At 49.7% G+C, this 13420-nt stretch overlaps 6 protein-coding genes across 6 annotated transcripts; 2 read left to right on the top strand and 4 right to left on the bottom strand.

Moving 5' to 3' along the window:
• Positions 1 to 193: 193 nt before the first annotated feature.
• LTR84_000284 (uncharacterized protein) lies at positions 194 to 936 on the bottom strand (the record flags this gene model as incomplete). Its single annotated transcript, XM_064843915.1, has 2 exons — positions 194 to 742; positions 790 to 936. 2 exons carry the CDS (start codon positions 934 to 936, stop codon positions 194 to 196), a joined length of 696 nt encoding a protein of 231 aa, XP_064711775.1.
• Positions 937 to 1758: 822 nt separating this feature from the next.
• On the bottom strand, positions 1759 to 3157 carry LTR84_000283 (uncharacterized protein; the record flags this gene model as incomplete). Its single annotated transcript, XM_064843914.1, has 2 exons — positions 1759 to 2237; positions 2290 to 3157. The coding sequence occupies 2 exons, from the start codon at positions 3155 to 3157 to the stop codon at positions 1759 to 1761; spliced, it is 1347 nt and encodes a 448-aa protein (XP_064711774.1).
• A 490-nt stretch (positions 3158 to 3647) lies between these two features.
• Positions 3648 to 5737, bottom strand: LTR84_000282 (uncharacterized protein; the record flags this gene model as incomplete). Its single annotated transcript, XM_064843913.1, has 5 exons — positions 3648 to 4340; positions 4392 to 4638; positions 4691 to 4768; positions 4816 to 5323; positions 5386 to 5737. The coding sequence occupies 5 exons, from the start codon at positions 5735 to 5737 to the stop codon at positions 3648 to 3650; spliced, it is 1878 nt and encodes a 625-aa protein (XP_064711773.1).
• Positions 5738 to 6460: 723 nt separating this feature from the next.
• On the bottom strand, positions 6461 to 8551 carry LTR84_000281 (uncharacterized protein; the record flags this gene model as incomplete). Its single annotated transcript, XM_064843912.1, has 3 exons — positions 6461 to 7490; positions 7539 to 8413; positions 8465 to 8551. The coding sequence occupies 3 exons, from the start codon at positions 8549 to 8551 to the stop codon at positions 6461 to 6463; spliced, it is 1992 nt and encodes a 663-aa protein (XP_064711772.1).
• A 371-nt stretch (positions 8552 to 8922) lies between these two features.
• Positions 8923 to 11070, top strand: LTR84_000280 (uncharacterized protein; the record flags this gene model as incomplete). Its single annotated transcript, XM_064843911.1, has 8 exons — positions 8923 to 9558; positions 9610 to 9658; positions 9707 to 9871; positions 9922 to 10316; positions 10364 to 10431; positions 10481 to 10653; positions 10715 to 10820; positions 10878 to 11070. The coding sequence occupies 8 exons, from the start codon at positions 8923 to 8925 to the stop codon at positions 11068 to 11070; spliced, it is 1785 nt and encodes a 594-aa protein (XP_064711771.1).
• Positions 11071 to 11924: 854 nt separating this feature from the next.
• On the top strand, positions 11925 to 13155 carry LTR84_000279 (uncharacterized protein; the record flags this gene model as incomplete). Its single annotated transcript, XM_064843910.1, has 3 exons — positions 11925 to 11957; positions 12204 to 12789; positions 12866 to 13155. 3 exons carry the CDS (start codon positions 11925 to 11927, stop codon positions 13153 to 13155), a joined length of 909 nt encoding a protein of 302 aa, XP_064711770.1.
• Between the last annotated feature and the right edge of the window lie 265 nt (positions 13156 to 13420).

Genomic DNA, 13420 nt, shown 5'->3' with positions numbered 1-13420 from the left:
ATATTGAAAAGGTCAATCAACAACACGTCCCTCTAAGCCGTCGAACAAACAGTCGCACAAGGCTGGATGGAAGGTGAGTCGTGTCAATCGCCACGGCCCAATGATGGGTCTTGATGGACGCTAGACCGAGATCATAACAAAGGCTTCGATTGAAGGCCTAGATCTGCCCTTTAAAATCTTAAAGCTGGTAGTTTCATGTTGCAAAGCGACCAGCGTTCCCAGACACTCTTGTCCAATCGACATCACCGAGTCTACCAAGAGCTCGGCAACCATTACATTCGACGTAATCGCTCAAGGAACATGAGGCATGGCAAGCAGGGCAGATATCATGGACCTGTTTATGCCAACTGGCATTGTGGAAATTCCACCCGGTCTTCTGGATCCAGAAATTGCTCACTTCGCAGCCAATGATAGTAGCCCAGTATTCTTCGGCACGCGGACGATTGGTCAGGCAGTGGTTGCAGAGCCGTAGCTCGGCTGGCATCCATGGCTTCAATTGAGTCATCAATTCCGGGACGTCGAAGACTGTCTTGGGCAAGAAGCCGGCATATTTGGCAGAGAATGCTGAAAGATGGAGATGGACATCTCTAGCGACCATTGCCATGCGCTTGCAAGTCAGTGCGAGTGCAACCTGAGATGGAGAATGAGCCAAGCTATCGAAGATCGTGAGAAGGATCTCATATGGCATGTCAAGCAGGACTGCATCCTCATTTGTATTGTCTTCTTCTATGTTTTGGAGGAGCTACCTTCGTCAATAAGGTTGTTCGTGATGGGATTTTGATTGCATACCTCTTCATTGACCACAAACTTGTGGCCGAGCTTTCTTTCGAAGTCGCAAGCCTTCGCCTGGCATTTGAGAGGGCGACGAGGCTGTGTGTATGGCTGTATCATTTGGCCTTGACCAATGCCCGCTGGAAATCCAGTCCAAAGAGACATTATAATGACGTTTTGTTCGAGTTGAAAAGGTTCAGAGTATCTAGTGTCCAAGACGTCGAACGGATATGAATCATGAAGTACTTAGCATAAACAAACCCAAATTTTTCTCCTATGAGAGAAATACGGACTCTATGTCACGAAATATCGGTCTATGCAGCCCCGACAGTGTGGAACCTCATATCCACAGGAGTAAACCGGAAGAAGGATGAAGTCTAGGAGAAGCGGTCGCGGTGGACATGGATTAAAGATAAGGACTGCATTAGGTCATCGACGGTCAGGTACGAATACCTTCGATCCGGTGACAGAACCCGTTAGTCCTTTCGCGGCTTAGCGCATGGGCACTGCCGGCCCTATCTTTTCTCCATCGCCGACGCTTTCCCGAACATCAAACCACCATCAACAGGGTACCAGTAGTGCATGGATGGCATCTTCCCAAGTTTTCCTCTTGATTGCTTGATCCAATCTCCGCCTATTTGCTCTGACCACCAAAGATATCTGCCAACGAACCTACGCTTCCACGCACAGATATGATGAGGGATAAATGACTCACATCACCACCAGATGTGGATACCACATCTAAATATTCTTTGACGCGTCTCATGAAGTCGGTGTACGTTTCTCCTACCCCTTGCCGCACAATTATGTCAAGGCTGAAGGCTTCACGAATTTACGACCCAATCGCGAGTGGGACGCTGAGCTTATAGCATACGCTTGCTTCAAAATTTCAAAACCCTCCAACGTGCCGCATTTACATACATGCTCACATGGGTAGTCAATCGTACGTACAGTTTGACAAGAGTCATACAATATTCAAAAAGTATCTCAGGATATCGCAACTACGATCTTCCCTTGCGTTCTTCCCTCATAGATGTCCCTGAGCCCTTCGTCGGCTTTCTCGAGAGGCAACACCTTGCCAATGTATGGTTTGATCCCCTTACTGTCTACAAAATTCAGCAGATCTACGAACTCCTCCCTCGTGCCAATATAGACACCGGTCAATGTGATCTGGTTGACCATGAGTGATAACAAGTCGACCTCGGCCGTGCTGGGTCCAGTTCCGGAATGGATACCACAGAGCACAACTGTTCCTCCAGGCTTCGTCGATTGGATTGAGTGGTTGATGGTCGCGGGTCCCGAGGCATCAAAGACGGCATCGACGAGACATGGCAATGTCGAAAGTGGCTCAAAGGTCCGGTCTGCACCTAATGATTCGGCAAGCTTTCGTTTCGCCTCCGTACGCCCAGTTGTCCAAATGCGAAGACCGGCAGCAGAACCAAGTTGTATCAACGCAGTGGTAACACCTGAAGGTCAGAATCAGTATGTACATCACGAGAACGGATTTGCTGAACTTACCACCAGATGACCCTTGAACGAGCACAGTCTGCCCTGGGCGCAATTTCGCATTAACGAACATCATCCGATATGCTGTCAACCACGCGATTCCCATCACGCTCGCCGTTTGAGCGTCCATGCCACTGGGCCGAGTGATTACATTGCGTTTCGGCACCCATGTATATTCGGCCAATGTGCCCTGCTCAATCTCTCCCAGGACGTGTCTCCTCGGGTCGATTGTTTCGTCGCCTTTGAAATCTGGATCACCGAGACCAGGATAAAGGGCGACTTCGGTTCCATCATCGAGCACACCTGCACCCTCATTGCCCAAGATCATAGGATATTGCATCTTTTGCATGCTCAGCCCGCGTAGGGTAAAGATATCATGGAAATTGAGACCAGCGGCCTGCATCTTAACTCGAACATATCCTTCTTTTGGTTCGAGTATGTTGCGCTTCCGAATACGGATCGATGACAACGGATCATTCAAATTGGCACTAGCCGCATATACCGTCCGGATCGATCCTTTCTTAGGATCGACATCGCCCATATCCAGATGCTGGATCTTATTTTCTCTGATTCTGAAAACAAGAAAGAGGGAGAAAGGCTCTGTGATGCCGAACTCCTCAGCAAAATCTCCATCCATCATGACATGAAGGTAGACATTACCATCAGGTAGGACGTCCCGTGTAATGACTTTCACACTGCCATGATGGGCTATGATTCCATGCTCGAGAAACTGCTTGATGCCGTCGTCTTTGAAAGTCTTGCCATCGTCGATTAGTTCTGCAGTGCTCGAGAATGCGCCCAGGGCGAGCTGGAGGTCTGCCGAGTTGATGCCACGGACATATCTCTCTACCGGGTCATCTGGCATGGTTTGAACAGCCATGTTGAGAGCTTCTGTTCCTATTCGTGTCCAAGTGCTGAAAGCCCTTCTGTTGACGTTTCTGGGTCTGTGCTTGGTGTCGAGATAGCCTAAGTCATGGAATCTCTAGTGATATATATGCTCATAGACGACGAGCGACTGGTTTCACCACAACCTTAGCTTATATCATACCACTCTTAACTATCCGATTGATAGCCAATCAGAGCATGTGCTCACTTATGAGTTTTGGGCAAAGTTGGCTGAGGTCACGTGAAGAAATAATCCAACTCATCCGAGCTCGGTTCGGACAAATCTGGCCCATACTACCTGCTCAGTCGGCTTCTGTCAGGAGCCAGCAATTGGTCCGGCTGACGCCTTGATGGTCGGTCACAACGGTGGAGTAATGATATGGCTGATATGTCTCAGATCAGGCATGCATGAACGTTTGTTCCTGCATGGTTTGCCACAATAAGCCTTTTTTGTGTCGACACAATATTGATGCCCCAGTCGGGAATCATCCTAGGCGGTGAGGGAAATCGAACTTTTGCTGCAGCTCATCCGTATGGAGCCATGAGAGCAGTTCATGATATGCGCTTTCCCTGGATTCGACCTTTGAGCTTGCTATTTGAGCAGAACGTAGTTCATCAATAGTCTCATGGGAGTGGGCATACTGCTTGAGAGAACCAGCAGCACTTGTGGTGCCGGTATCCTCACTTGAGGATGACATGCCTGGTGTAAATGGATGAAGGGCAACAGCCTTGCCGCGAGACACCTCTCCATCGGGCGCAGCTGTGAACACATCAACACTTCTCAATCTTCCCATCAGCGACCCAAGATCCCTTAGAACGGTTGAGCAGTCTCTCGCATATTCCTTGTTTGTACTCTCATCCGCATCCAAGACAGAGATCACAAAGCCGACTTCTTCATAGTCGGCCTCTGCTTGGCCTTCCACAAGTATTTGATAGAGTTGGAGTGTCAGAGCAGCGTTGAATAAGTAATGAATGCTGGTATGTGATAGTCTTGCGGGTCTCGGCAAATTTAGGAGGCTATTCCACAGATGTACATTCCTTTTTGCAACTTCTGCGCAAAGGTCGAGCTCGGTCTGGTATGAAATTTCCTGGTTTTTAGCTCGCCCATTGAGGAGCACATTGGCTGTCTCTTTCTTTACGGCGATAAACAAGAGAGGTCGAACAGTGAGGATCACCAACTGGTTTCATCAGAAATGCATTTCAAATGGGACAGACATGAGAACACTGACTTGGTTATGTGCCATATGCAGCTCACAGACACCACGATCGCGGTTCAGATTTTCATCCGTAGCCTGCAGGACTGGTTCGAGCCTTTGACACCAAACTCGAAGATATCCTAATGCTTTATGGATGCACAGAGTAGTCTTGGCAGGTGCATCGCATTGGCGTGAGATATCATAAACATTCGCAACGACATAATTAGATATTCTCGCGAGTTCCACGTGAGCGCAAAGACCATCTGCAGGTGGCAAACCACTGTAACACAGTCAGCCTGAAAACATTAGTGCCTGAGAAAAGAATCTGTTACCTCGCATCCCGAGGAAGATCCAACTTTATCGCATCATCAGAAATCAGGGCTGGCCTTCCCATGAGACAGCTCAACCATCTGCATATGTCAGTCTTCAGTGCGTCCATCAGGGTGGTTCGCTTTACCTGTCGAGAGTATAGACGGTCCAGAAGAGCCTCTTGCCTTGTTCATCAACCATCCAAGCTCGGTGAACACCGTGAACAATCAAAATGTGCATGGCAACGCTGACATAGATATAAGCAGCATCACGCCTATTGTTATTCAAGAGATAGAAACTGAGCAGAGCAAGTACATTCGCATCATTGACAACAGACATGTCTAGGGGGTTTCCGAGCGAGGTTTTGGCTCTGGCAAAAAAAGTTTGACCAGATGCAGATTCCCAATGTGGTGCACATTGAGGATTGAATTGGCATGCGACTGCGAAGGCCGCATTTGCGGTGACCATATTCGGGCTGATGTCGAGTGCACCATTCGCATCAAGATAAGCTTGATATTCCAACATTAGACTTTCTGGGTTGAGCCAATAGTAGATACCACCAGATGGGAAAGTCTCAACGCCATCTTGTGCGCAGTAGCGGAGCTCAGTCAACATATAGACTGCCTCTTCTTTCGTGGGCAGTAGCAGAGGATCGACTCCCGAGGTCAGAAGAGGCCTGCTATCATGCGTCTGATACCGCCCCAGGGCGGATATAAACGCTGTGTCAGGGTTGGAAACACCGAGTCGGTGGACTCAAATGTCAAGGGAATGACTGTTGCCATGTATTCGCGTAGATGATTAAGAAATGTAGCGCCAGAAGACTCTCCAAGGTAACGTACGATGCCATCTGGATCCTGTAGAATACGACCTTCCCGAAGATTCTGCTCCTCCTCAGGGACCTCCTGGCTCTCGAGTTCCAAGGCATTTCCCTGGGGATTTTCAGTAAGCGTCAAGTGGTCGAGAAGCTTTGTTCTTTCGCGATCGGACGGGATGGCTTCAGCAAGCGCCCGCTCAAGCAAAGCACACCTAGAAGTCAGGGCATCCTTTTGCCTTCGCGTGATGGTCACCATCTCTTCCGCCACCGGGTATCGACATTCCCGCGAGGATTTCTTACATCTCTCGCATGGCTGCCCCCCGGAGCACTTGGCGCGACGGACATTGCAGCTGTTACAACTTGATAGTTGAAATAGAGATATCAGTCACGACTGTCCAGGCACACAATACAATCCAAACTCACGCTTGTACTATTCGCTTCCTAGATTCAGGAGCAATGCGGTGCCTTCGAGGGTTAACGGGCAGTCGCTCCATTCAAGCTGTGGAATGAGAGCGAGGTTCTATGGTCTGAAATTACAGTCCCAACGAAACCGCATTGATAGCGTGAGACTAGACGGCATTCGACCGGCGTCTCAGTGTCATGTCTTAATCCTGGAAATATATGATTATATCTGTAGCAAGCTTCAATTTGTGATGTGAAGAGTCGCGTGGAGTTCGGTACGTGGAGAGGCTCGCTCGCGTAAGTAACTAGTTAGTGAAATTGATAAGTGGGAAATCAGCTAAGCGGGAGATTAGGCAGAGCTTGTGCCCAATTTAGCAGCTCAGCCGAAGATCCATGGTTTCTGCCCCTAAAACACACTTCTGGCAACTACCGAGTAACTACTCCCCCGCACCTTCTATATTTAATTGACTCCCTGCTCCCTGTTGTTATTGTGGTAACCCTGCAGGTAATGAGACGCACTCACAGAAGCTTTCATCCAACAGACTGAGGCGCTTCCTTGCTGCAATTATCTTTCCTTTCAAAGATAGCGTTCTTTGTTCCCTAGTTGCAATAGACCAGCGCCAATCATGGAACCAGGCCAACTAAACCATGCTTTGCTTGTGCATTCGCCCGTTTGCCCATCGACAGCTTCGGAGAATGTACCGTCCCAGAGCATCACACCTAGAATCTTTTGCCAGGCAGCGGATTCCTCTTGAGCATCTCCCACCATTTGGGCATATCTCCATCTTTGGAAATACCCAAGTGTCCATGGCCCACGAGTATGAACACTTCCTAGCCCACCAAAAGGCCCTACCGGATAGTAACCACCTTCATTCGCTGACGAGAACCCAAATGCCATTGTGTTGTGCCAGGCTTGTTTTTCGAGAGTTGTTTGAACAAACCCCCACTCGGCAGCAAATAGTGTCGGAATGTCATTTGCGTCGTGATAGAAGGTTCTCCCACCTCTGCCGTCGACTAGGTATGAGAACAAGCACATGTTCCGTTCAGGCGCTATATTCAAGAAGTATTTCATCGTCGAAGTGTGGACGCGCTTCGCAAGAGCGTTCGATCTGGCTGATAATGCTGAACCTCCCGGCAGCTGTGACGCGACTTTAGACAGCCTGGAGGTGGTGTGCCACAGCAGGATGTGACTTGAGAAGTGGAATGGAAATTCAACTGCATCGTCTCCTGGAGTTTCCTCGGTCGAAAATAGTCCTGTCGAAAAGTCTTCCTTTGATTCGATCAGGTCCAGTATTTCAGAAACCACCTCCTCATCCATTATCGCTTTGACATGATCTCTCTCATCTGGGAAAGTGTGCCAGAAGTCACAAAGCTCTAGCAACGGGTAGCACTGCTGATCCAACTGAAACACTGGTCCATCCTTTGGTACACCAGTTGTTAGATATGACCGATGCCAAAAACCTTTCGATCGCTGAGCATGACGGAATATCCAGTTCAAATGACCCTTTGCGGTATCTTTGATCAGCTGATGATATGGTGTCTGCTTATCTATGCCCCTCAAGCCACCCAAATTTTGATGAACATCCATGAGGAAACGAACCTGCCAACTGCCCAGAGTCAGTCTCGTTCAGTGAAAAGGGGCCCAGGCAACTCACTAATTATCCCTCATCCAACCCAGAGGCAAGGCCACATGGTCTGTAAGAATACACACCGCGTTCGCCGCGGTAGAGAGCTGTATGGCACAATTTCCAAGGATATACTCAAGATTTCTGCGAACAATAAAGCGGCCTGGTGTTTCCGGGCTCGTCCAGATGGAACCAGGACCAACCCTTTCCAATATAACACGCTTTGCGTGGATTGAGCTTGGGTATTGTCCAGGACGGAGTTCAAAAGTAGCCATCAGCTCTGTGACCGACCCAGGTACGGAGACAAATGAACCAGAGAAGCTACCGTTCGCAGGAGACTGGAAGAAAGTCCCATTCTCGATTTGTTGTCCCAGGAATGCTATTTCTCCATTGCATTCAAGCTGACCATATAGATAGGCACCCAAATTGATATTTGAGACAGTTACCGTGCGGCCTCGGTCGACAGCTTGAATCCTATTCTCGGAAGCTGGAATTGGAATGGGACCACCTTCAGTCAACTGCCCGTACGAAGCACGATTGACGCTGACACCAAAATCCAAGGAGTACGAAATCTCAACGGATTGACTTATATTGGACTTGATCTGTGAGCATTGGATGACTTTGCCATCTCCTCGTACTATTAACGACGTCGTGATCTCAAGGCCAGATGTGGTATGTAAGACAATGATGGCTTGTCCAAGTCCATGTTCTTTGACTGAGAGCGACTTCATCTCGGTATCGAAGCGCAATCCAAACCCAGCGCTCCCGGACTGGACCGACCGGAGCATTCGAGCCCGGTGATTCCGAACATATGGCGTGTCATAGAATCTGGTTCCGTCGAACTGCTCATATGGCTCGGCGACCACAATGCCATGTTTGGGATGGAATGTACTGATTTGGAGAATCTCATTTGATTGTTAGCCACACAACATTTTCGGGGGGCATTCGTTCAATACTGTGCCTCGATTATCAGTCGAAAGGGAAACGCCTTGATATCCAATATCAATCGTTTTGGAGACCATTTGGTCCTGGGTGAAATGCATTGTCGTGATATTCTTTCATACTTCTCTGGCCGCCTGGGGGCAAGCAGAACGTTTATCTCATCAGGATGGAAAGTTTACCTGCCCATGAAGACGTATCACTTCCATCCTCTCGGTGATTGCGTTACTAGATCCGAATGCACGAACACGCGTTCATGAAATGTCGCGGGTAGGGTACCCGAATCACTAATACCACTTTCGATCCAGTTTCTTGGCTCATGAATTGTGGTGATCCACCTCAATTGGACCGAGGGGCGGGAAAGAAACCCCGCAATCGGCCCCCAGAGAGTCGAACCGTTTGATCAGCTATCTCAAAGTCTGTGGTCTAGCTCGGTACGGATTGGCGAAGCGACGTCAGATACTACTCCATTTGAATGCGGGCGACAAGCCGAAGCCCTGCGGTTACAGTACCCGTGATATTTCTTGAATGCTTCTCCAAGATAGACCATGGCATCAACATAAAAGACGGGTTGTTTCTCAGAAGGTCCCAGGCTGCCAACCAGATCTCAAAAGGCCTCATTGAAAAACCTCACATCTTGAAGATTCCTCCTATTTCAGTCCGAGAGATTGTCATGGCTACCAACAGGGAAAAGATGAGCCCAGACCATATCGAGTCTGGCTCTTCGATGCTTCAGACCGAGCCACAAGGCAAAGAGAATGCTCCAGCTGGACATATCCCCTTAACGAGCGAGGAAAAGATGCTGAGCCGAGGTTTGAACCGGAAACTTGACGTCTGGTTGCTCCCATTCCTATCATTATTGTACCTCTTCAATGGACTCGACAGAGGCAATGTCGGCAACGCAGAGACACAAGGTGATCCCAGCCCGCAGGAAGTTGGTTACCAAGTAAAGCTAACCACAGTCCCAGGCTTCACCAAGGACATTGGAGCTCATCCCGACGACCTCAACTTAGCAGTGAGCCTGTTCTTCATCACCTTTGTCCTATTTCAGCCTCCCTCAGCAGCTGCTGGAAGGTGGATGGGTGCCAGATATTGGATACCCATCATCATGGTGAGTCCAAAGCTACTCAATCTCGCGACGGTGGTATCTGACGCTCACTAGGTATGTTGGGGGATCCTTACAATCGCACAAGCCTTCATCAAAGGTCGAAGTGAGTTTTAGCTCATAGCATATGCTGCTCCAATCTCATGATCTCCAGGTGCCCTTATCGCCACTCGGCTCCTCATCGGGTTGTTCGAAGCAGGGTTTTATCCAACCGCGGTAGCATATCTGTCGACATTCTACACACGATTCGATCTTGCAGTGCGCATTGGGTTGTTCTACGGCCAATACGCTATTGCTGGCGCGTTCTCCGGCTCAATCGGTACAAAGCTATGACTGCAACGTTTTCCTTCCTAGCTGACAAAATGCTAGCATATGGAGTCTTCCATATAAAGCACAGCAGCCTCAAGAACTGGCAATACCTGTTCATCATCGAGGGGGTTGCAACCTGTGTCGTCGCAATCATTGCGTTGTTCTGGCTACCCCAAGGTCCTGGCAGCGCTTGGTTCTTGACTAAGGAAGACCGAGCTTATGCCGCCGAACGCATAAGACTTGATAATGTTATGTACATCCAGCACAGGTATGGCGAAAGCGGTGTCGAGGAAGATCGACTGACCAAGCGAGATGTCGTGGAGACGGCAAAAGATTGGAAGCTATGGTATGTACTCTTCTTCAACATCCTCGCCAGTGTACCTGGCCAGGCCTTTTCGGTCTTCCTGCCCTTAGTCGTCAAGGGCCTCGGATACTCCTCTATTCAAGCAAATCTAGTAAGATGACTCCATGACACAGCCGTCACACAGAGCTGACTCTATAGATGTCTGTGCCGCCATATGTTTGTGGTGCTGCTGGTCTGTATATGTTCGCATTGAGCTCCGATCGAAGGTAGGTACCTCGGCGCCCTAGTCATCATGTCCCATTCTTACTCTGGCAGAAAGGAGAGAGGTTACCACATTGTGTGCGGTCTTCTCATCGCACTTGTGGGACTGATCATCACAGTCACCGTCAAGGGACACGGTGGCAAGTATGCAGGACTTTGCATCCTCCTTTTTGGAAGCTACGTCTCCGCTCCGCTGACGGTCGCCTGGCTGAGCGGCAATACTCCTGGTGAGGAAGACCATCCGATCGCACAACCACAACCTCTTTCACGATACTAACTCTGCATCAGAGCCTGGGAAGCGAGCTCTGGTCCTCGGTGTGAACGGCTTCGGCAACCTATCTGGAGTCATCGGCTCGCAATTATTTCGCAAATCTTATGCGCCAGAATATTTGATGTAAGTGACACATGGATTTTCACGTGGTAGTCAGGGTTACTGACCGTACTGCAACAGACCATTCTATGCTACGCTCGTATTCATCGCGGTCGCATTGGCCGGCTATGTCGCTTACAGATTCACCCTTGCAGCTGTGAACAGGAGGAGGCGGCAGAAATTAGATGCCATGACGCCGGAAGAGGTCGAGCAAGAGAGAACAACGTCGCTGAGATATGCTGATCGGAAGTACACCTTTACTTACGGCCTGTGAGGAGGGTTTGAATAAACAGCATATATATGTACAAGTTAGCAATCGTGAGACCTTGTTGGTTGGTGCGGCAGAAACTTGCATACCACCATTCCTGAGAAGTGCACAAGGCTGCCCTCCTGAGTGGGAGCATCTTAATTATTACGTCACCAGACTCCCAACCCCAAGTCCTTTGACCTCGGTAACATACATACCCTCTCCTCACCCAGTTTCTGGTGACGGCACATCTGGGGACCCTGTTAGGACATCGCCAGTGTGGGGTGGGCGTGTGGTCGATTAGACGTTCTGTACGTGGTCTGCTCATGCTTCTGACTGGGCGACAAAGAGACAAAAACTCCGAAACGATTACTGACAGTCCTCTCGCATCCTCCTCTCCGGTTCATCTGTGGACCTTGAGGCTGCAACAACGACGAAGGAAGTAGAGTCCAGGCCTAGATCTGCGCCGCTGTCCCCTGTATCTCCGCTTTCGTCTCGTGGTCAGAACGAATCCATACCTCCGACTCTGTAGTGCTGACTCAGGATTCGTGTTCCCGAGGGAATACATATATTTTCTTACCTACGAGGCCTGGACGAGTATTACTGTCGAAACACACCTCAAGCACATTGGGCCGTTGAATGAAAACAAAGTCTCCGAGAATGTCAACTTCAAGCCTCCCGAAGACGATGCTCGCATGGCAAAAGCACTTCGGCAGCACAGAACCAGTGAGTCTTGAGAACGTATTTGATATTGCAGAACTCGACGGAGGAAGCAAAGTTTCATGCGCGACAGAATATGGAGAGGAGAGAATGTGGGACTGATGTTTTCTTTCGGAAATGCTAGATTCGAGTGGAGGTGCCCGTTCCCTCGCCAGCCAAAGATGGTCTTTTGGTCAAACTTCATGCAGCTGGAGGTAATCCACCCTCTGCTATCGATGCATCGTCATAAAACGATTCCGACGGCCGGACAGGATCATTTGGATCAGGGCTAACAAGATCTGCGCGTAGTATGCCACAGCGACGTCAGTCTTCTCAACGCGGAGGTCAGACCCAGTGGATATCAGGACAAATACACGTTGGTATGTCGAACAGACTGTCTGATGATCAGCCTACGAACGGAGTTGTCATAGATTTTGCTGATGCTCGAAACTTATTGATAGGGCCACGAAGGGTGCGGCGAAGTCGTGGTCGTCGGGTCCGAAGTCACGGAATACCAAGTCGGCGACATGGTCTCGGTGCTAGCCGTGGCAGGCTGTGGTGAAGCCAGCTGCCCCGAGTGCACCAAGGATGTGGCGCAAATCTGTATTCGTGGCGAGCGCTACGGCATCGGGCACGATGGATCCTTCGCGCCATATATCGCCATTAAGGCGCGAGCGGCGGTGCGACTGCCAGAGGGAGTGAGTGTGGCCGCTGGCGCGGTAGCCACAGATGCCGTCATGACGGCGTATCATGCTGTTGTTGGGCGGGCACAAGCGCAGAAGAGCGATACGGTTCTTCTGTATGGGCTCGGCGGGCTCGGATTCAATGCGTTGCAGATCCTGCTGAATATCGGGGCTAGAGTGATCGTGGTAGACAAACGGCAAGCGGTTCTGGATGACGCTGTGAAGTTTGGGGTCAAGCCTGAGGACGTCGTTCCTGCTTCGACCACTGATGTGGCGAAATGGGTCCGGGAGAAACACTTGGTGATTGATACAGTGATTGACTTTGTGGGCGCGCCGGATTCCTTCCAAGCGGCGATTTCTGCTGGTAAGTTCTGTGTCCCCTTACTCGAGATTTCCCAGGCTGCATAGAGCCCCAGAAACTGACGCTTGCGTTGAAACAGTCCGTCTTGCAGGAACCGTTGTTCTTATTGGCCTGCTCAACCCTAACCTATCCTTCCACTCGGTGGAGGCCGTCCGCAAACAGCTGAACATTCTATGCAGCTATGGAGGGACTCATGTCGATTTACGGGCGTCGCTGGATCTCGTTGCGAAAGGTATCATCAAGCCACAGGTGGAGACAGGTCGCTTAGAGGACTTTCCGAAGGTCCTGGCTGATCTACATGCCGGCAAGATCAAGAGCAGGATTGCCCTAGTCCCAGAGGGCGTGTCAGATTCGCAAGCTCGACTTTGAGGTGCCCACGGTAAAATTCGAGCTGTGAAGTCTCATCGTCAGCTGTATTTTGCAACAATTGGTCGCTTGTTGGCAGAGCAACGTGTTAAGAACCGCATCATTGAACATCGGCGGGAAAAAATAGCTTGGATGGAAAATAGGAGATGCACAACATGGCTTGTATAGCGCTGTAGTCTCTTGAATGCAATTGAAATACGCTTGCTAAGCCTGACATCACCATGGGAAAGGGTATAAATCATCAAATCGTACGAACATAAACATCTGG

Source organism: Exophiala bonariae, assembly GCF_035927105.1.
Source record: "Exophiala bonariae strain CCFEE 5792 chromosome Unknown scaffold_1, whole genome shotgun sequence".
Lineage (NCBI taxonomy): Eukaryota > Fungi > Ascomycota > Eurotiomycetes > Chaetothyriales > Herpotrichiellaceae > Exophiala > Exophiala bonariae.
This window is presented reverse-complemented; position numbering and strand designations above follow the sequence as displayed.